The sequence below is a fragment of the Callorhinus ursinus genome, unplaced genomic scaffold (assembly GCF_003265705.2).
Source record: "Callorhinus ursinus isolate GAN/ISIS: 27379988/994484 unplaced genomic scaffold, GSC_fseal_2.0 scaffold2, whole genome shotgun sequence".
NCBI lineage: Eukaryota > Metazoa > Chordata > Mammalia > Carnivora > Otariidae > Callorhinus > Callorhinus ursinus.
Genome location: NW_027397064.1, coordinates 51,405,089 through 51,426,058, shown reverse-complemented (window position 1 = coordinate 51,426,058; position 20,970 = coordinate 51,405,089). Strand labels below are relative to the sequence as shown.

At 36.7% G+C, this 20,970-nt stretch overlaps 1 protein-coding gene across 8 annotated transcripts in view; it reads right to left on the bottom strand.

Moving 5' to 3' along the window:
* Positions 1-20,970, bottom strand: part of ZNF385B (zinc finger protein 385B) — a 393,631-nt gene that overhangs the window by 266,279 nt on the left and 106,382 nt on the right. Inside the window, exon 1 of one of the 8 annotated variants that reach the window (XM_073881839.1) lies at positions 14,625-14,768. The exons of the other annotated variants lie outside the window; for them this stretch is intronic. Within the exon in view, the coding sequence (XP_073737940.1) occupies positions 14,625-14,649 (25 nt within the window). The 5' untranslated portion in view covers positions 14,650-14,768. Of the gene's footprint in view, positions 1-14,624; positions 14,769-20,970 lie in introns of those variants that run through there. 8 annotated transcript variants of the gene reach the window in all.

Genomic DNA, 20,970 nt, shown 5'->3' with positions numbered 1-20,970 from the left:
CTAGAAGTTCTACCTGATTTATTGTCCCTGATATGATTGGGCTATCTCTTGGCCTTATAGTGGCTGTTTGTTCTTACATTCTTTAGTTCCTTTATTTTTTTTAAAATTTTTTTATTGTTATGTTAATCACCATACATTACATCATTACTTTTTGACGTAGTGTTCCATGATGCATTGTTTGCATATAACACCCCGTGCTCCATTTAGTACATGCCCTCTTTAATACCCATCACCAGGCTAACCCATCCCCTACCCGCCTCCCCTCTAGAACCCTCAGTTTTCTTCTCAGAGTCCATAGTCTCTCATGGTTCGTCTCCCTCTCCAATTTCCCCCTCTTCGTTTTTCCCTTCCTGCTATCTTCTTTCTTTTTTTTTTTTTAACATATAATGTATTATTTGTTTCAGAGGTACAGGTCTGTGGTTCAACAGTCTTACACAATTCACAGCACTCACCATAGCACATAACTTCCCCAATGTCTGTCACCCAGCCACCCCATCCCTCCCACCCCCCCACACCCCCGTTTCTAAGTATTATGCTAGGTTCTGTAGCACATGTAGCTTTGTTTCATCATCACTCCTATCCAATGAGATACATTTTACAGATGCAATAACTAACTTTAGAGAGGTTAGAGAACTTTCCCACTCAGCTAATAAAAGTCAGGGTCAGGGTTTGAACCTGTGGCTGCCTGTGGCAAAATCGCAAACTCTTTGTCACTGTCCTCTGTAATCTCACTCTGAAGAGCTCCTTCACAATCAACTAATTTGTCGTGCTTCTTTTCAAAGACTCTCCATTACCTGCACAGTAAAGCACAATCCCCTTGAACCAGTGATTCTCAAAGGTGGTTTTAGAACAAACTGAAGAGCTTTTAAAAACACACATGCCAGCAATTTGGATTTAATTGATCAGGGTGGAGCCTGGGCATCTTTAAAAGTTCCCCAACTGATTGTAAGGTGCAGCTGGGACTGGGAAGTCTCCCAGAGACTTGCATTCAGGGGCCCTCTGCAAATAACTTGTCGGCTTTGCCAAAATGCTCTTTCCTGACAGTTCTTCACAGCTACCCAAACAGACCACTGTTCGGCACTAATCTTCACACGAAGAAATAATGCCTATCAAAGGAAAGAAACTTTTTCAGATTAAGATCTCCTTTTTGTACAAAGTTTCAGCCTTTGCAGTTTGAGTATAATAATTCCTGTGCTGATTCTCGGACACTTCTTTGAAACTGCGTAACATGTAAATTTTGTAAGACATCTTTCCCTGATCTATTCCTGCTGCCATTTTTGTGAGTCAGAGAAAGATGGAAATTCATAGAATGTTAGCCTTAGGTCAACAGTGATTATATCTAGTTAGCTTAACCAATTAAAGCACAGTGCTAATGAGACTAATATTGTGACTTTCATGTCTAGTATGGATTCACAAACCGAAACCACCGTTAATCTGGAGAAGGCAATGCATAAATGTCAGCAATTATGCAGCTGATCATAACAGAGAAGGGATATATACATATATATATATATATCTGTGAAAATCCAATAGTATCATCTTCAAATGCAAGCAAGAGCATATTTTAAAAGGCAGCAGTGTAGCCAATTTAAACCAATTAGAAGACAGAAGGAAAATGTCTAGTTAATCAATAGTTAGCTGATCATAATATTAACCAAGTCCTTCATGCATTTCTGCAAGCTAACATTTAATATAATATAAAATCACTCCCACTTCAGCTCAGCTGGGATTTTGAGCTTATTAAACAAAAAGAATGAGTTAAATTAACGTTCAAACTCAGCATTAAACCCTTAGAAGCAAAGGAATTCATGATAAGACGTCCACTGTCAAATCATGACTTTGTATTACCCAAAGGTAAGATCACCCAGTTACATATTTCTCAGAAAACTAAATGTATGACATTAAAAAACAAACCCTCTTCACAAAAGGGTAAGCTCAGTGCAGTACTGAATGCTGTCATGTTTGTGGATTTAAGGCATGCCTTACTATTATTTTAATGTAATTTTGGTCTTTGTTCTTTTCCTTTTAATACGATGACTTGCATTGAGGTAGTTTGGAAGTTTTCATTTCACAAAGCTGAAGTCCCTTACATCCCTGATGTTTTACATGGACACTGAAGACTAAGACATGTGAACGGATTTTATGGAAGAGACACTCAAGTGTCATTGTGTTCAAACATGAATACTTGAGGAGTGTATTTCCAGAAAGTTCTGGAAGGAAAATCACACACCAGGCAGGCTAAGCCTGGACACAAGGACTGGTCATAGAGGGTCAATACAGCACCTGCTCAGGAGTTGACCAAACATCAGCTTTTCACCTTGGGACAGACACATGCGAGGACAAAGGGCCATAGGCTGGATCATCATCCAATTACCTGGTAAAATGGCTTCTGCCTTCCTCATCTATTAACTGTGGCTAGAAACCATGCAGTAATCGTCTGGAAACCCTACAAGCTTTTACTGTGATAACTTTTAATTATACCACATTCCTGTCATTTTCCCTCTGCCTCTTCCATCTTTCATTTTTTATATGAATATATCTCTTATTCTCAAAAGTAAACTTCTCCACAGTAAAAGTATGTAAAAAAATTCAAAAGTACAAAAGGGTATAATAGTTAAATAAAAGTCTACTTTAAACAGTACAAAAGGGAATAAAGTCAAAAGTAATTCTACTTTGAACTCTGTCCCTAGACCCCCTATGACATGTATTCATCCCTTTTTCTCTCTCCTCCTTCTTTTCCTTTCTCCACATATACACATGTATACATATATAAACACATAAACATATCTTTTATGGAAACATATATTTTGTTCTGCATATTTCTTCTTTTACTTATATCTTATACATTATCCCATATCAGTTGTTATTGATATTGAAATTCGTATGTTGAAATCTTAATGCCCAATGTTATGGCATCAGGAGGTGGGGCCTTTGAGGGGTGCTTAGGTCACAAGGGTAGAGTCTTCATGAATGGGATTTATGTTCTTATAAGAAGAGACCCCAGAGAATGCAAGCTGGTACAGCCACTCTGGAAAACAGTATTGATGTTCCTCAAGATGTTAAAAATAGAGCTACCCTACAGCCCAGCAATTGCACTACTAGGTATTTACCCCAAAGATACAGATGTAGTGAAAAGAAGGAGCACATGCACCCCAATGTTCATAGCAGCAATGTCCACAATAACCAAACTGTGGGAGGAGCCGAGATGTCCTTCAACAGATGAATGGGTAAAGAATATGTGGTTCTGGAATATTCCACAGCCAGCAGAAAGGATGAATACCTACCATTTGCATCGACATGTACAGAACTGGAGGGGATTATGCTAAGTGAAATAAGTCAAGCAGAGAAAGAAAATTAGCATATGCACAGAGGACCACAGGGGAAGGGAGGGAAAACTAAATGGGAAGAAATCAGAGAGAGAGAACCATGAGAGACTCTGGACTCCAGGAAACAAACTGAGGGTTACAGGGGGGAGAAGGGGGTATGGGGTAGCCGGGTGATGGGTATTAAGGAAGGCATGTGTGGTGATGAGCACTGGGTGTTATACACAACTAATGAATCCTTGAACACTACATCAAAAACTAATGATGTACTATATGTTGGCTAAATGAACATAAAAAAAAAAGAGACCCCACAGAGATCCTGTGCCCCTTCTGCCATGTGAAGATATAACAAAAAGTCTGAAACCTGGAAAAGAGCCCTCCCCTGACCATGCTGGCACCCTGACCTTGGACTTCCAGCTTCCAAAATGATGAGAAAGAAATTTCTGTTGTTTATAAGCTACCCAACCTGTAGTATTCTGTCACAGCAGCCCAAACAGGATAAGACAGTATCACACTACATGGATGAACCATGATTATTACCATGACCCATTGCAACAAATAATGTTAGAATATTTTCTAGCAACAAATAATGTTAGAATAAAATCCTGTATATATTTGTATATAGACACATGCAAAAAAATTTATTGCTCTATGTGCCTTTGTATACACATGCAAGCATACATGCTGACTGAATCTGGGGTAGTGGACTTGTTGGGCCAAAAGATATGCATATTCTAAGTTTTGGTAGTTATTGCCACACTGCCTCAGCAAATACGTGCATGAATTTACACTCCGTCCCACAATGAACATGAGTGCTCCCATGACCATACATTTGCTAACTCATTGTGTTATCATTCATCTTGCCCATCTGATAAGAAAGTCTCGCTGTATTTTTAATTAAATAATAAATGTTTTTGTGAGTGGCAATATCAAATAATTTGTCGAGTTCTGGACAAGTAGTCACAGATCCTGTACTTATGGGTCATAACTGTTAGTCAATGTTTTAAATTTATCAGGTACTATGTGTCTAGTGTTGTACTGAGTTTCACATACTTAAAAGAATTAGGACATAGTTCTTATCCTCAAGCAGTCTTGGAGAGAAAGATATACACATACATATAGTGATAAGTATAATAACAGAATACGAATTGGATATAAAAATGGTTAACTTTGGGTAAAGAGCTTGTTCCTTAAATATACCTTACTCATCTGTTTTTACATTTTATAAACATATTCAAACGGGATAAGGAAAATAAATATAATACGTTGGTCCACAAGAAGCATGATGACAAAGCTAAAAATGAAAGGTTCTGATCCGCTGAAAAATTATTTTAGGTGACCCATCTATATTTCTAATCTATCTTTATTGAAATAAGAATGTGCAGAATAATTTATAAAACTATCTTATTTGATACTTATGCTGGGGGCTTATAGCTCTGTCTGAAAAAATAAATCACAGACTGTCCTGTCCATTGTTTTGCAGATGCTGTTAAGCTCTTTCGATGAACAGAATCCAAGCACAAACTTCTGTCTTCTGCCCTTCCTCCTCCCCCAACTCACTGAACCACTAAACTTTTAATATATGATGATTCTTATTAACCGTTGGATTTGTTATACCATACTAAAGAAGCTTGCCCTTTCGTATGAGGTGTGTTAAGGATGGTTAATTATATTACACAGAAAGCCCTTTAAGTATTCGGAGCCCATAAAATGTGATAATAATGTTAACATCATTGACTGGTAAGGTTACTACTTGGGCTTTTAATTATCATTCCAACCTTCTTTACAAGCTGTCTTCCAATCAACAGGAAAGCTTTAAAATTTTATTCCTGGACTAAATTTGATTCACTGATCATATTCCCTTTCCAAATTTTTCCTTAATTTCCAAACTTCATTACATTGTTTATGATCAACTGGTAGGTCCTCCTCCAAAAGTAAACATTTTGGGCTGGTCTGCCCACAGACTGAGGCAGAAGAAGCTGGTGGATTGTGTGGAAGCTGCTGAACGGGGCTTCAAGAAGTCTAGGTTTGACTTCCAGTTTTGCTATTTGGCAAGTCACTCCCCAGATGCTGATTTATTATTAGTGTAATGAGCAAATACTACTTTGTCTATTTCCTAGGGTTATGGTAAGGATCAAATGAAATAATGGATGGAAATGGGTGACAAGGATAAGCAATTAGGTTCCTCAATCTCCTTTCAAAATCTCCCTTCTGTACCTATGCCCAGCAGTCTACACGGCCTCCACTTTCCCAAAGGCTCCCACCGTGGGCCACGTTATTTGAGTCTCCCATGCTCCAGCGATGTATCTCCCACCAATATTTACTTGCTTTAGGTTTTATCTCTTGGACTATAATTTTTACTAGAAGATAGTGTAATAGAAGAAAGAATAGTTTGTAAGTAATAATGGGCTACATTTATTGAGTACTTAACCTCATGCCAAACCATAAAGTCATCATTGGCAACCTTACAGCTTTTATTATAACTTCTGATTATATCATATTCTTCCCATCTTCCCTCAGTTTGCCACACCAAGAACTTTATATACATTATTCTCATTTAATCTTTATAGCAAATCCGTGCTTGGAATCTATTCTTCTTCTTCTTTTACAGCTGAAGAAACTGAGACTTGGAAAGTGAATTAACTGGCCCAGTCATACAGCCAAGCTGTGGTGGAGCTGGGCTTTGAACCTTTGAATGCTTGAAATGCCCCCATAATCACTGTGCTCTGGGCTTCTCCTTGATGCAGAACTAATGTTATGAACAAATTCTCACTGATATATTACCTTATTAACTTAACAGGCTCCTGCAATTACAGAGTCTGAAGTTAGAAGATCATCTACTTTTTTTTTAAGATTTATTTATTTTAGAAAGAGATAGAAAGAGCATGCACACGAGTCGGGGGAGGGGCAGAGAGAGAGAGAGAGAGAGTAACCTGAAGCAGACTCTGCACTGAGCAGGGAGCCCAACATGGGTTCCATTCCAGGACCCTGAGATCATGACCTGAGCCAAAACCAAGTGAGCTGCTCAACTGACCGTGTCACCCAGGCGCCCCTGGAAAATCATCTCCTTTAACCATCCATCCAATCCTTATTTTCCTCTATCACACACCTAAGTCACATTCTGCCTTTTGCTTCAATATCACCAATCAGGGACATGCGCTATGTCCCAAAAAGGAATCTCTTCATGTTTAGACAACTCTATTAGGAAGTTTCTTTATATCAGCTAAAATTCTTTCTTCCTGAAAAGCCCATCCACTGATCTTAATTTTACCTGAAAACTTTATTGAAAAGTTATAATTTAAGGGAGGTGGGTGGGCGGATGGGTGAAACAGATAAAGGAGATTAAAAGTATACTTATTGTGATGAGCACTGAGTCATGTAGAGAATTACTGAATCGTTCATTATATTGCACACCTGAAACTAATATAACACTGTATGTCAATTATACTTCAATAAAAAAAGAAAAAACAAAAAAGAAACAAATTCAAATAAAAAAGAGAGGGGGAAAAAAGAAAAGGAACACTATAACTCAAATGTTATAATAAATCCTCTAATGATCTCTTCTTGGCAAAGTACTCAGCGTACCTTGGCCATGGTAGTCACCCTCAAATGAAAGCACCTAAAGCTCTCTGCATCTCTTCCAAACTTCAGGCATGCTCTGACGAATTGAGGGTACCTCACGGTTACAGATATTCTATTCTTTCTAATCCCATCTGAGATACTATTAAGATTGTATGGGGTAATCATGTTATGCTTTTGATTCATATATGAATTTATGGTTCAATACTCCTACAACTTTTCTCTCTCCCTCTTTCATTTACTGTAGTTGAAATTGACCACGTTGGAGTTGGTCCATCTTTCTGAAACAGTGGTTCTAACTGGGGCTGCACAGTGGAATCACCTTGGGAGTTTTAAAAATATTGCTTCCCGTGTAGCACTCCTAGAGATTCTGATTTATTTGTATGGGATGTGGCCTAGGTATTGAGATTTTTATTAGCTGTATTTTCCTATGTATTTATTATCTCAGCTTCATATCATCTACAAATGTAATAGCCAAGTCATCAATGTTCTCACCAAGTCATTGCAGAGTCCTAGAGCCTCACTTTGAGTTAATATTGACCAGGTACACTTGGGTGTAGGCATTCAACCAATTACAAATCCCCTAAATTACATTATCATTCAGTCTACAGTTTTCTATTCTACTCACAGAATAATATCAACAAAGATTTTGTTAAATGTCTTACAGAAAGCTAGTCTAGGGCAGTGTTTTAAAGGATGGATTCTGGAGCCTGACTGCCTGGATTCAAATACCAGCTGAGCTACCTGGATGACTCTGGGCAGGTAGCCTAAACTCTCTGTATTTCAGTTTCCCTACTTGTAAAGTAGGTATATCAGTACTTACCGATAGGGGTGTTATAAAGACTAAATGAGTTTATGCAGATAAAGGCTCTGGCATATAGATAGTTTGAAAGTGTTAATTATCACTGTTGTTGTTATGAAGCCCTTTTATGCACTATTTATAGCAATCACTTGATTAAAGAAGGACAATGATAAAATTTGCTGATAGAGATCCAATGTTGGTTAAATCAGTTGTAGCTGAAGCAAGAAATAAGTGTTAGAAATCATTTCTAAGCCATCCCTATTTTCTCCCTACCCCAATTAAGCATGATTCACAACCCATCAAAGAATTTCTAACTATTGTGTATGCAGAGTGCATCAGCTGCTTGCTCCCCCAATTTACATAAAAGTTGTTGTATACCTAAATTACACAGTATCTGAAAGCTTCAGTTAAGCAAGAGTTAACTAGCATCATAAATACCGTATTACCCATCGTGCAAAAATAAAAATACATAAAATGTCGAAAAATGCCAGAAAATAAGTCCCTGTGGATTAATTTCTGAATCTGCTTACTCCTGAATATTCTGAAATTTCTTCAAAATTCAACCTCCCCTTTCTGGTTCTCCAAGAAAAAATTGGAATAAAGAAATATTATCTTGGGGCACCTGGGCGACTCAGTTAAGCGTCTGCCTTCGGCTCAGGTCATGATCCTGGTGTTCTGGGATTGAGCCCTGCGTTGGGCTCCCTGCTCAGCAAGGAGTCTGCTTATTCCTCTCCCTCTCCCCCCACCCTGCTCGCACGTACTCTCTCTCTCATTCTTTCAAATAAATAAATAAAATAGTTAAGAAAAAAAAGAAATACAACCTTAACTTGCTGGAAGAAACAGAAGGTTTCTAGATGTAAAGTCATTACCTCTGTCATCTTCTAAAAAACCAACACTACCGAAGAGTGAATCAGAGGGGGGAAAAATACTAGAATTACCATAGAGGTCCAAATGAAATTCACACACCAATTTGAAATGTCAGCAAAAAGATGTTCGGCTAAATAGCCTGGTAGTATTGCGACTCCCTGGATGGAATCAGAAGACAAAGATTCCTCGCTCTGACAGAATAGGCATTCCCTGTGGGAGGCACCTGTTTATTATTCAATTGCCATTTGTCAAGAAAATATGGCTATTGAGCAGTCTCATCCTTTAGGAAAATAAAAGAAACAGATTCCCTCAAACTACTAGCAACTTTAACTTACTAGTGCCTTTTCTAAGAATTTGAGGACAAGTTAGAAAAGATGTTTTTTGAAGATATTTAGTTATTAAAATTTAGATTATGAATTCACGTTGGTATTTTGCCATAACAAACAGACCACAAGGTCAAATAAGATTGGCATAAGGAGGGGGACATTGGAGCTGACATGGAGACTAAAGTAGTGATCTTTCAGGTAAAGAAGAATCAGAAACTTTTCCCAAAGAACATAGTTTAAATACCAGAAAAAGCCAATAATACAATCTAGAACAATGAGAAGAAGTACTGCATAATACAGTAACATTTATGACTAGGTGAAAGCAGAAAACAGATTGATAAGAGAAGGCAAAAAATATCTTTTGAGATCCAAAATAATTAGACTGAAATAGTGGTATACTGTTAAAAGACAGGAAGAAATTGGAAGTAAATTAGAATTTGTCCTGTAGAACAACAGACATTGAGAAATGAACTAGGTCATTGTGTGTAGGGGGGTACCATTTAATTGAAAGAAGATATGGTTTACTGAACAGTTCTTTACTGGGCTGTTAGAGTTAATCCACTTCCAAAACTTGAGTTAATTGCTCTCACATTCAACTGATCAATTTGGACTCAGAATTGGTTTTCTGGTTTGACATGTCACATGAATGACAGAGAGAGAACTGAGGTGGTGTTTTAGACTGGGTACAAAAAGGTTAGTTTAAAGAAATTACCCTAAACATCTCTGCATTATTTACTAGTCAACTGCAAGGTAGCCTAACACAAAATTCTGTTATAGTATAAGAGGTTTACTTCTATACATTTTTTTCTCATCTTGAGAATCAAATTATGCATTGATGTTTAGTCACTATCCATGGGGATATTTATAAAAAATAGTGGGGGCAGGAAGATACTAGGAAGTGAAAAGTGAGAAGAAAGGTAATGCAAAGTCTGAGTGAGCAAAGAGGATTTTAAAATATAGCCTTAGGTGAGATAAAGGAAAATGAACCTTTATTCCTCTATTTCCCTGTGGGGAGGTTGTCCAGATATTTAAAAGTAACATTCGGAGCCAGGATGGAACGTTCTGCTCTGTTCCGGTGGAGTTAAAATTGGAGTAACTCTGGGCTGGGAAAAGGATTTTTTTTTTTTTTTTAAAAATAGCTTAACATGTGTATGGTGGGTATTACATTAATACATTAAAAAGTAGTTCTTGGGGCGCCTGGGTGGCTCAGTCGTTAAGCGTCTGCCTTCAGCTCAGGTCATGATCCCAGGGTCCTGGGATCGAGCCCCGCATCGGGCTCCCTGCTCCGCGGGAAGCCTGCTTCTCCCTCTCCCACTCCCCCAGCTTGTGTTCCTGCTCTCCCTATCTCTCTCTCTGTCAAATAAATAAATAAAATCTTTAAAAAAAATGATTTTATAAAAAAAAAGTAGTTCTTCAATAAAAACCTGTCTATAAATATTTTGATACTGTATGAGGCACCTAGTAGGTACACAATAAATCTTATCTCTATTCTATTTTACTCAGCTGTGGCACATTGGATAATGTGAGGGGCCTCTCATTATGCATCTTAACTACAACAAAATATAGTTAATTTAAAAGTATCTCAAATTTATTAAAGAATAACAATCCTGAAAATGTTCTAGTTGGTAAAGAATAACAACTGAACATTAATTGTACAATTCTCATTATTATCTAAATGTTACTGACAACTGTTATTTAATATGCTGTCTTTATTGTTTTATCTCAGTAATTATAGAAGGCTTTCACATCCTTGCTCATGATTTCTGCTCTACCAATCCTATTTTTTTAATACCATTTTAGGTTTCTTAAATGGAAACTTTCTTTTCATTGGAATTTCTAGGCATAAACTCCAACAAGAGTAGAAATTGCTTTTAAAGGATTGTGAAGCCTCCATTTTGGCTTTGGCAGACCCAATTTTCTAGGTAATAAAGATTAACCTTCTTATTTAGAAACTAGATAGGGTTCCCATGTTAAATATAGGAGACCCTGTCAAATTTGATTCAGCTAAACAGTGAGTAAATTTTAGTACAAGTATGTCCCAAATATTGCCTGGGACATACTTATACTAAAAAGTATTCAATCAGAGAAAGGCATGTATCATATGACCTCACTGATACGAGGAATTCTTAATCTCAGGAAACAAACTGAGGGTTGCTGGAGTGGTGGGGGGTGGGAGGGATGGGGTGGCTGGGTGATGGACATTGGGGAGGGTATGTGCTATGGTGAGCACTGTGAATTGTGCAAGACTGTTGAATCACAGACCTGTGTCTCTGAAACAAATAATATATTATATGTTAAAAAAAAAAAGAAGATAGTAGGAAGGGAAAAATGAAGAGGTGGGGGAAATCGGAGGGGGAGACGAACCACGAGAGACTACGGACTCTGAGAAACAAACTGAGGGTTTTAGAGGGGAGGAGGGTGAGGGTATGGATTAGCCCGGTGATGGGTATTAAAGAGGGCACGTACTGAATGGAGCACTGGGTGTTATACGCAAACATGTATTGAATGGAGCACTGGGTGTTCTACGCAAATATTTCAAAACATCAACTACATCAAAATAAATAAATAAATAAATAAATAAATAAATAAATAAATAAATAAATAAATAAAAGTTAAAAAAATAAGAAGTATTCATCACCACAGCAACAAACCTCAAAACAAACTACCAACTATACAATTAGTCCAAACTAATTACTGTATGTGTACAATAGGAAAGCTCACCAAACTTGGAGAGTACTTTGATTTTGTCATAATATTTCTCAATTAAAGTAGGTTTACTACTTACTTTTACTATCTGCTATATTTCATAACATTCATTTTTAAAATCTGCTGAAGGAAATTCAGGGTTGTTAGCTCTTAATATAAAAATAAAAAGATGCAGGTGAATTTCCACAGAGATACATGAGAATCTCACATCCTCATGATAACTTTCTAAATCCTACTTCTTGTGAAAGAGAAATTGCTGCTAAGATTTTAGGCAGATATGCTAAATTATCCTTTGCTTCATCTAGTGAATTTCTATGATCTATATAATACAAGTTTTACTTATTCTAGGAGAATTCTGACATTCTAAAACTTCTTTTAAGGCTTCATTTACTAAACACGTTATATCATCAGAAATTCAAAGAGAAAATCTCAATGCCCTTCTAATCTTCTAATTCTCAACCCACAAACCCAATTTGCTTCATAGGCTTTGGGGAGTGAGAAATATGAGATACTTATTTGTAAGTCAAAACCTAAAACAAAATCCCCCTGACAAGCTGATGATGACTTGTGACATGACATCTCCAAAAGAGCAGAAGGAAAATAAGTTTTTTAAAATTATGCTTCATTGAAAATCAGAAAATCTTCTAATTACAATGGCACATATCATATGCTTACATTTCAATAAATATCATTTTATCATGTGAAATCACTTAACGTAGGCAAAAATCCATGGATTAACAAGAAAAAAAAATCATGAAATTCAAGATTTCAGGAGTGTTTTCAGTTCCATTGTCAAGGCCATTTGAAAAAAAAGTACAATAGCACCATTCTAATGTGTACCCTAATCTACTTGTATATATCCATTACCACCATACAAAGAAAAAACACAAGAATAAATACTTCATTAAATGTCCTGGTAGTGAATTTTGACCACCTCTATTTCAAAATGCATTATGACTAGCAAAACTTTCAACAAGGGTTTTTTTCTGGTGGAAAGAAAAGGCTAAGAAAAGCCTTCCTACAACATTTAAGTACATTTCATCTATTATCACTCTGTGGAAACAAAAACTGTTTTTAATATTTATCTAATTTTAGTATTTGAAAGCTTTTACTTTTCAAGTTGAGGCAGTTATACAAAAGAAAACATTTTCAACATTTTTAATACATCTTCAGACCATTTAGTTTTATTCCTTAACTAATCCTTCTCATAGTACATGCATGTATAATAAAGTATGGGTACTTTATATCAACTCTAAAATATATTAAAGCCTTGTCTTCTCTCCAGCATTGCTCTGGGATATATTACCAAACAAGCAGATTAAGTCTAATGATGAATTGCACAATATGGTCAGCACTAATAGAGTGGTTTTCTCCAAATGCATTATAAAAAGATGAACAAATACTTTACATTTCAAAACATAGCTATTTTGATGTCACATGTCAAGGAAAGTCCAAAATGATAAATGTTAGTAACTTTAAATCTGTAGGTTTTGGATTAAAAATATAAAGGAACTTCGGAGAAATGACAATGCATTCAGAAAATAGACTAGGTTGAAGGTAAGAGTCTCTTCTTGAGGGTCTAATTAGGTGCCCCCTCCCTCCGCTTTTTAAAAATTTATCTCATAGAGACACCTTAGCAGAAGCTACCAGCTTTGACAGAACACCGAAATCCCGGCAGTGAACCATAAATTGACCATTACCATAAAAAGAGCTGCTAAATGAGAAAGCATGTGCTCAGTATAAAACTAATTTCATGCTTTCAAAAGCACACAGTGGCTTCTAGCAAGATAGTGGCCCTGGGACTTGCTGAGACAGATTGGCGAACACAAATGGTTTGCTCCTGATGTGTCTGCTTAGCCAAGCTTTACATGTACTGGCAGTAAACGGGGTTCTTGAATCTTCCGTCAAACGAATACACACTTATCTGTAACTTCAGATTTGAAAGCTGTAAAACAGCTGCCTCAAATAAATTTAGCAGGAAAAACACATACACACATACAAATACATACCCCATGTGCCATGTTAGCTTCCAATCAAATAAAAATAGATTTCTCTGCAGACCTAACATACTAAACCGACACTTAATAAGCATACTGCTTTGTGAATACATCATAACTCTCAGTCCTTTCTTCTTTAGAAACAGCTTCTCATGGTGTAGGAATTGGAGTTAGAAGAGCCTAAGCAATTGGGCTCCATCTACTCGGGGGCTAACTTTGAGCTCATCCTTATCTAGTTGGCTTGCAAATACTCTATACTTATAATGCCACATCTGACCTTTCTGGGCATGGTGATCTACTAATTTAACTTTCCGGGTGAGTGTAACTACTTTAGTTATATTTAAGTAATAAAATCTGCTACTTTTAAAATGTCACGTCTAATTAAAACATACTTTATGAAGAAATGCTATTAATTTTCTCCTTCTTTCCTTCAGTATGCTGTCTCTAAAAATCAATTACTATAGGTTGTCCAGTGCATGACAGGTCATAACTTCTAATTATTAATGTTAAGCTTAACAAGGTGTCAAGTCCAGTATGTAATCCATTTCACTTACTTTCTTAGTTATCTCGTAAACATCACTTGTTTCCTATTTTTCATGTCAAAGATTCTACAAAGTACATTTAGTCCATAGTCATATATATATATCTATATATATATATACACACACACACCTGAAGCACATCGTAGCACTGCTAATTACCTACTTTCAGTAATGACAGCAAATTGCATAATATCACTGACTTGTTCTGAATGTTTAAAATGCAAAGGAAGTCACCTACTGTTAAGATGTCCTCGGCAAACAGCTAGCACAGAAAAAAAGAATGCTGTCACACCATGCATTTAAGGAGTTACTTCCCAATAAAATTAAAGAATCGTATATCTTGCTCCTCAGTGGTGCCTTTTCCAATCTGTCAGTGCAACACGATAAACACAATTGATAACTCCACAGGATTCAACACAGCATAAAAATCTGTTACTGACACACCAGATCCCACATCCAAGTTTTAGAATAAAAATGCTCACCTCTGCTAGGAAGTCCACTCCACATCCTGGCTGGGCTTTCACCAGCTTTGAGAGCAACCAAGTTGGATAAACAAAACTTCCAGTATGTGACCGGTGTGATGCACCGTGCTACCGAGACTTGGCTCCAGCCCTGATTATCTGTGTGACAGTACCACGCTATATCAGTGCAGCTCCAAACCTTCCCAGATGCTGCTTATTGCACTGCTCATTGAAAATCCTTTACATGCTGGCAACATTTTAGGGAAGGACAAGCACACTGAGTCATTTGTAAAGAAAGCAGAGCAATTTCAATTCTATATCTCCATGCGTGCTGAAACCAGAAGCACTGTCAACCTACAAGTCTGAGTGGATTTATGCCGAGAAACAGGCAACCTAAGCCTTCATTATCAATGCATGAAATCAGCCACTGTGATCAAATTCAAGCAAACCACAAAAAGGATATGATTATGAAAGGCTCCACAGATTTAGCACCAAACCTTGTGGAAGGAAGAATCATCTACTGAAATTGTGTAAATGTTAAAAATAGCTCTGGCTTTTCAACAATGAGCAGGATGCAGAGAAGAAATCAGTAGTATATATTATAAGGACTTATCATAAAAGCTGCAAAAATCAAAATAGCTGTAGGTTCCTGGGACTTTTCTACAGATAAATAAAATCATTACAGGTTATCACAATTATAACAAAAAAATTTCCATATGTTTGATGTAGATGTCCAGTAAAGAACAAATTAAATATACTTTAACCCCTAATTGCTTATCTCTAAATTAAAATAATAATGATAGTAAAAGCATGCAGGAATATGCTAACACCAGGGCAAAATCCTATCCAATTTACTTTAAGACAAATTCTTAAACAATGAAGATTGAAATGTGCTCTGTGTAACAAGAAAACAAACATACAAAGTAAAGAATATTTTTTAACCCCATAGTTCTTGACCGCTTATTATTTTTTATAACTCTATAGCTCATGAAAATCCCTACCCCCGCCACCCACCAAATTTATACCTTTACCTTTCACCATCTTTTCTCTCTCAATACTAAAACATAAGATGCAAGAGACAGTTGACAACTCTTAAAAAGGTACAAAGGTAGAATATCCTAGGAAGTAGCAACAATGATTTGAGATCACAAAATACAGAGCTTTGACACATGCAAAGTGCAAAGCAAAAAGGACATGAAACATTTATCAAAAATCACAAAAGTGACTGGAAGAAATTCCTAGTAAGTAGCATTGAAAAGAATACATTTAAGGTTCTACTCAGATTTTTAAAGATGGGTTTTAGGTTCTGAGACTCTAAATTAGACAGGGCAAAGCAGGATCCAATAAAGGCAACCCCGATTTGAGGATCTTTGGTAAATGACTGTGTTCAATTCTAGTAATACCACTAGCTCCAGGTGCCACATTTAGTAGTATCTACTAAAATCCAAAACATCTGTGTAAAAATAAGCACTGTGCCTAACATACATTTATATAACACAGCATTTTGGAACAACTTTAAACATGGCACCCACATAGGTATCCACATTATATCTCTGTGTGTATATTTGACTCCTTATAGGCCACCGGTTAGAACCCCTTCCTTGGACACAATCATAGACATACACGGAGTGGTCATGCACACAAGCATGTTTGCCCACGTCACAGGAAAATGCACGTATCCTGTTGCAGTTGCTTCTGCTACCTGAATTCCATTCATTTTGTGCCTCATGGTCCACTGATTCAGCAACTGCTCAGTGTTTTCTGTCTATCTGTGCGTGTGCTTTTCTAGTCTTAGAAAATAGTTCATGAGAGATTGTGCGCCTAAAACTCTTTTTACTATTACCATACATGCAGCTCCCTAGTAATAAGATAAAAGTTTAAAGTGAAACCATAATATTTGATTATAGGTCCTTAATTCCTAATCTAAAACCTTAGTGCCAGATGCATTTCAGAATTCAAATGCTTTCAGATTTTAGAAAGATAATACTCTGCAGAGACCATGAATTATGTAATGCCTCCAGTGGGTCTGGGGCAACACTCTATAGTCAGACACATTAACATTTCTACAGCAAAACATGTGCATATTCATCCTAAATGGGATAAATAAAGACTATAATTAACCTCATATCAGTTCAGGTCAGGTTTTGCCACCAATATGAATTATGAAAACCTTCTGATTTTCAGGGCTTGTTGGATTGCAAGAATTGCAGGTTAGGAGACCGGTAGAAATGTTTACCTAAACTGTTACAGGGATTGGATTGGAAAAGGGTACCTAAACACGTGTTCTCTTGCTTGAACAAGAGATTTGGAGATTAGCATTGTTTTAACAGGAAAGTAAAAAAATAGGAGAGACGGTGCTGTTAAGAATGAGACACAAAGCAGAGCAGAGATGGAGATATAAGGCAAGATGATGACACTAGGGCACAGGAACAGAAAGTAAGAAGAAGCCATTCAGAATTACTGTGTCGAGAAAAAAATAAAACACAGTGACAATAATATCAAACGCTCGTTGATGAACTACTTTATACCCAGTAATGTGAAAGGCACTTGACAAAAATATTTCTTTTGGCAATATACTTTATAATTTTCAAAAGAAAATTTTAAAAGGAAGGAAGTATTTTCATAACGAGGCATAAAACATTGGGTTATCTCTCTCTTCTCATTGTACCCCAAAACAAAACATCCATAACGTGAAATATATGTGAGAACGTCACAAACAAAAATAAGCTTTATGAAGTAAAGGTCCTTATTTTATTGTTATATGCCATGTACTATTTGGTGTAAGAGTTCTTCAAATCACTTGTAGAAAAAAATGCAGTAATGTCCTTTACTGTCAATTCTCAAACTATTTAACTTTAAAGCCCATTTTTAAAAAGAATATTCCTCTCCCCAAACAGGAATATTATGTTGTGTTTACTTGGAGCTGTCCTATGAGTATATTTACCAAATCCTTTTTTAAAAGTAGGTACATTAAAGAACTTTAAGAAAACATTGACCCTGGACTTAAGACTTTGGGCCTATAGAACACTCATCATCTTTGAAGATGTGGTGGTCAAAGGGTGCCAAGATGCACTTATGTAGGACGAATAAGTCTAGAGGGCAAAGGTACAGCACCCTGACTGTCAATACTGTACTGAATACCGGAATTTTGCTAAGAGAGTAGATTTCAGTTTTTCTCATCACACACACACAAAGGAGTGATCAAATGAGGAGAGGGATGTATTAATTCTCTTGACTACAGCAATCATTTCACTATGTATATGTATATTGAGTCATGTTGTACACATTAAATATATACAATTCTTATTAAAAAAATTAAAAGATTATACATACTCCACCTAAAAAGAAGAGCATTTCTCGAGTGACCTTTGGGGCCCAGACTTGCAGTGGAGAAGAGTTCCAGAGGCATTTAAGAGAATACTGGTCTTTCTATTCACTGTACAAAGTATAACAGAATGTGTGGCTCTAATTTTAGAATCTAGAATATGGTCACAAAGTCATTTTTCATGTGAAGAAGGAAACTGCACTTATTCATTTCTGACAGTACAACATAATTTAGTGAATTCTTTCTTTAGTAACCTAAATAGTGCCCTGGGGGTTTGCTAGTTATTGCAGCTTCTAAAAGCAAATGACTATCCAGAGTAGGTAACTCCCCAGGATCAAAATCAGTATCTCTTTATACCTTTTACATCATGTCCACATAAGAACAAATAAACTTCTAGCCTCTACGGGCCAAGAGTCTCTGGATTGCAAGGCTGGCTCACTAGAGGGCAGGCTCTTGAAATGGGTCTACATGATGTGAATGCCATCACTCTCAGGCCAAAAAACAAAACAACACCAAAAAAACCCAATAATCAGCCCACCCAGATCTTCCCACCTCTTCATGTAATCAGGAGAAAAGCAAACATGTTTCACAGTTGGCCAAAGAACCAGCTCCAGAGAAACCATAAGCACAAGGATGAACACCAACCCCATTGTCAGTTGTAACATTTCACAGGGATGTCTAATTTGGAACAATATCCAACAGCCTCTTTGGTTATGATGCTGTGAAGGCTATGAAAGCGGAATATCTGTGTGAAGAGTTGGTCAGTCAGGATGACACCACATTTAACTCACCAAGAGAATCTGAGCTTACTGATTTTAAATTCCTACTGAGCCAGCTACCAAAAGCCTTTCTCTACAGATTAATTAGGTAATATACACACATACACAAAATCAGGTAACAGATTTTAAGGTGGCCTTTGATAATTCTGATCACTCAGCCACCCAAACGCTTCCGTCAATGTCTAAGTAAGATTCAGTCCCATACTGAAAAGTGTCAGCATTTGGTTTTTAAAATCTGAAAGCCAAGACTTATATAAAATAACACTTATTTGTTAATAAATATATGTAAAAGTCCATAGTCCAAAGCATTCTTAAAGCAAGACTATCTGTCCTCACTAAAAAAGGTCCAGACACTCCTTTTAATTCTTTATTTTAAAAAGTTCCTTTAAAACTCCTTTATATGTCAATTCCTTAGAGTTTGGTACTTACATAATGAATACCATTTTTACAGTTTTTAACCACATGTACAGAATATGGAGTTGTTCTATAATGACTTTTTTCAGGTCTACCTTAAAATGTTCTAGAATTCTGACACCATCCAAAATGGCTGGGGTTCTGTCCCAAAGCATTTAGGGATTGGAGCTATAACTTGAGCCTTCATTCTATTTCTGAATTGCTCTACTTTCATTCATAAGGAACCTCAATAAGCCCTATTTACAAATATCAGTTGAATTTACCTGGGGAGTATCAATGTGGGGCACTAACTTGATGCTTATTTAGAAGAATAGACTCAGGATTTTGTAAAATACTTAGAAACTTATAATGATCAATTCTGGTCAAGACAAAGAGCCAGAAAACTATGTTAATATTTTTTCTACTGTATAATCACTGGGTCTAAATTACTCAAAGTCAGAGAATTCTTGGGCCCTATCAATAGGGATTTATAGTAAGGAAAGCAAATATCCTCTTCTTTAGAACCCAAGTTAGTATATATTAAGCCAAGATCCTTTTCCCTTCTAAGTCTGGTTTTCCTATAAAAAATTATAGGAAGTTATATGGACTCTATCTACTAAGTGGGCTGTAAATAATAATTCCATGAAAAGATTTCTATGGACTTTGAGACTTCCCTTTGTCAATTATTTGTTATATTTTCATCATAGTACCTGCATTTTGCAAAATATTTTTTTTTAAAGATTTTATTTATTTGACAGAGAGACACAGCCAGAGAGGGAACACAAGCAGGAGGAATGGGAGAGGGAGAAGCAGGCTCCCCGCAGAGCAGGGAGCCCGATGCAAGGCTCGATCCCAGGACCCTGGGACCATGACCTGAGCCGAAGGCAGACGCTTAAAGACTGAGCCACCCAGGCGCCCCTGCAAAATATTTCTTAGTTAAGTGATAAATGACTGTGTTAAGTCATAACTAAGTTAAGTGATAAACTGACTCATCAAAAATTAGCAAAAAGCAAGTATTTTAAGCCGTATGTTTCTACTACAAAAGTGAGACATTATGCTGATGAATTCTAGCTCTATCTCTGCATCTGTCACACAAACCGAAATTTGTGTTGTTAAACATTAGTGTTCATATCTAATACCTCTTAAAACGAACTACAACTTGTTTTTTTCCAGACAGAGAGCATATTATGATATTTAAGCAGTAATTTTTATTCCTGAAAAGTGAAGAAAAATCTCCACTGACCTTTCTCCCTCCCACCCTTTGTCAGGAGTGACACATACCTGCCACCACCCTGGTATCTCCCTTACAGGTTTTGCCTAATGCACAGAAGATATTCAAAAAGAGTCTGCCAAACGAGCATGCTCTTATGCACACATGCATGTCCACATACATGCTCACCCCTTTGGGAGTATTTCTTTGCTTTCCATACTCATTAATAAGTTCCAGCAAAAAATGAGGAAATGAGGAAAATATCTTACTTTCAATATACTTGTGGCACCATCTTGTGGTGATTCTATAGTGTTACGGTTTCAGGTTTAATTTTTAAAGTTCAAAATTGAGAGAACACTTTTGAGGACAAAATTTCATTTTAAATATATAGGAGAGGCAGTGTGAGAAATTTGGCCTATGAACTTAAAAACCCATACACATATTTTAATAGCTATAATACCTATCACCGTGTCCTGACCCTAGTAGCTGATTCTTGAATGTAGAATAGGAATGAAAATAAGAGACCATTAGATGGAAGGGGGGGAAAAAACAGCTGAGGATCCTAGAAGATCCTGGAGGCATCAAAGAGAAGCCCAGAATATGGCAGTGAGGATAAAGGATACATTATACAACGTTCCAACCCACAACCCACTTTCTGAT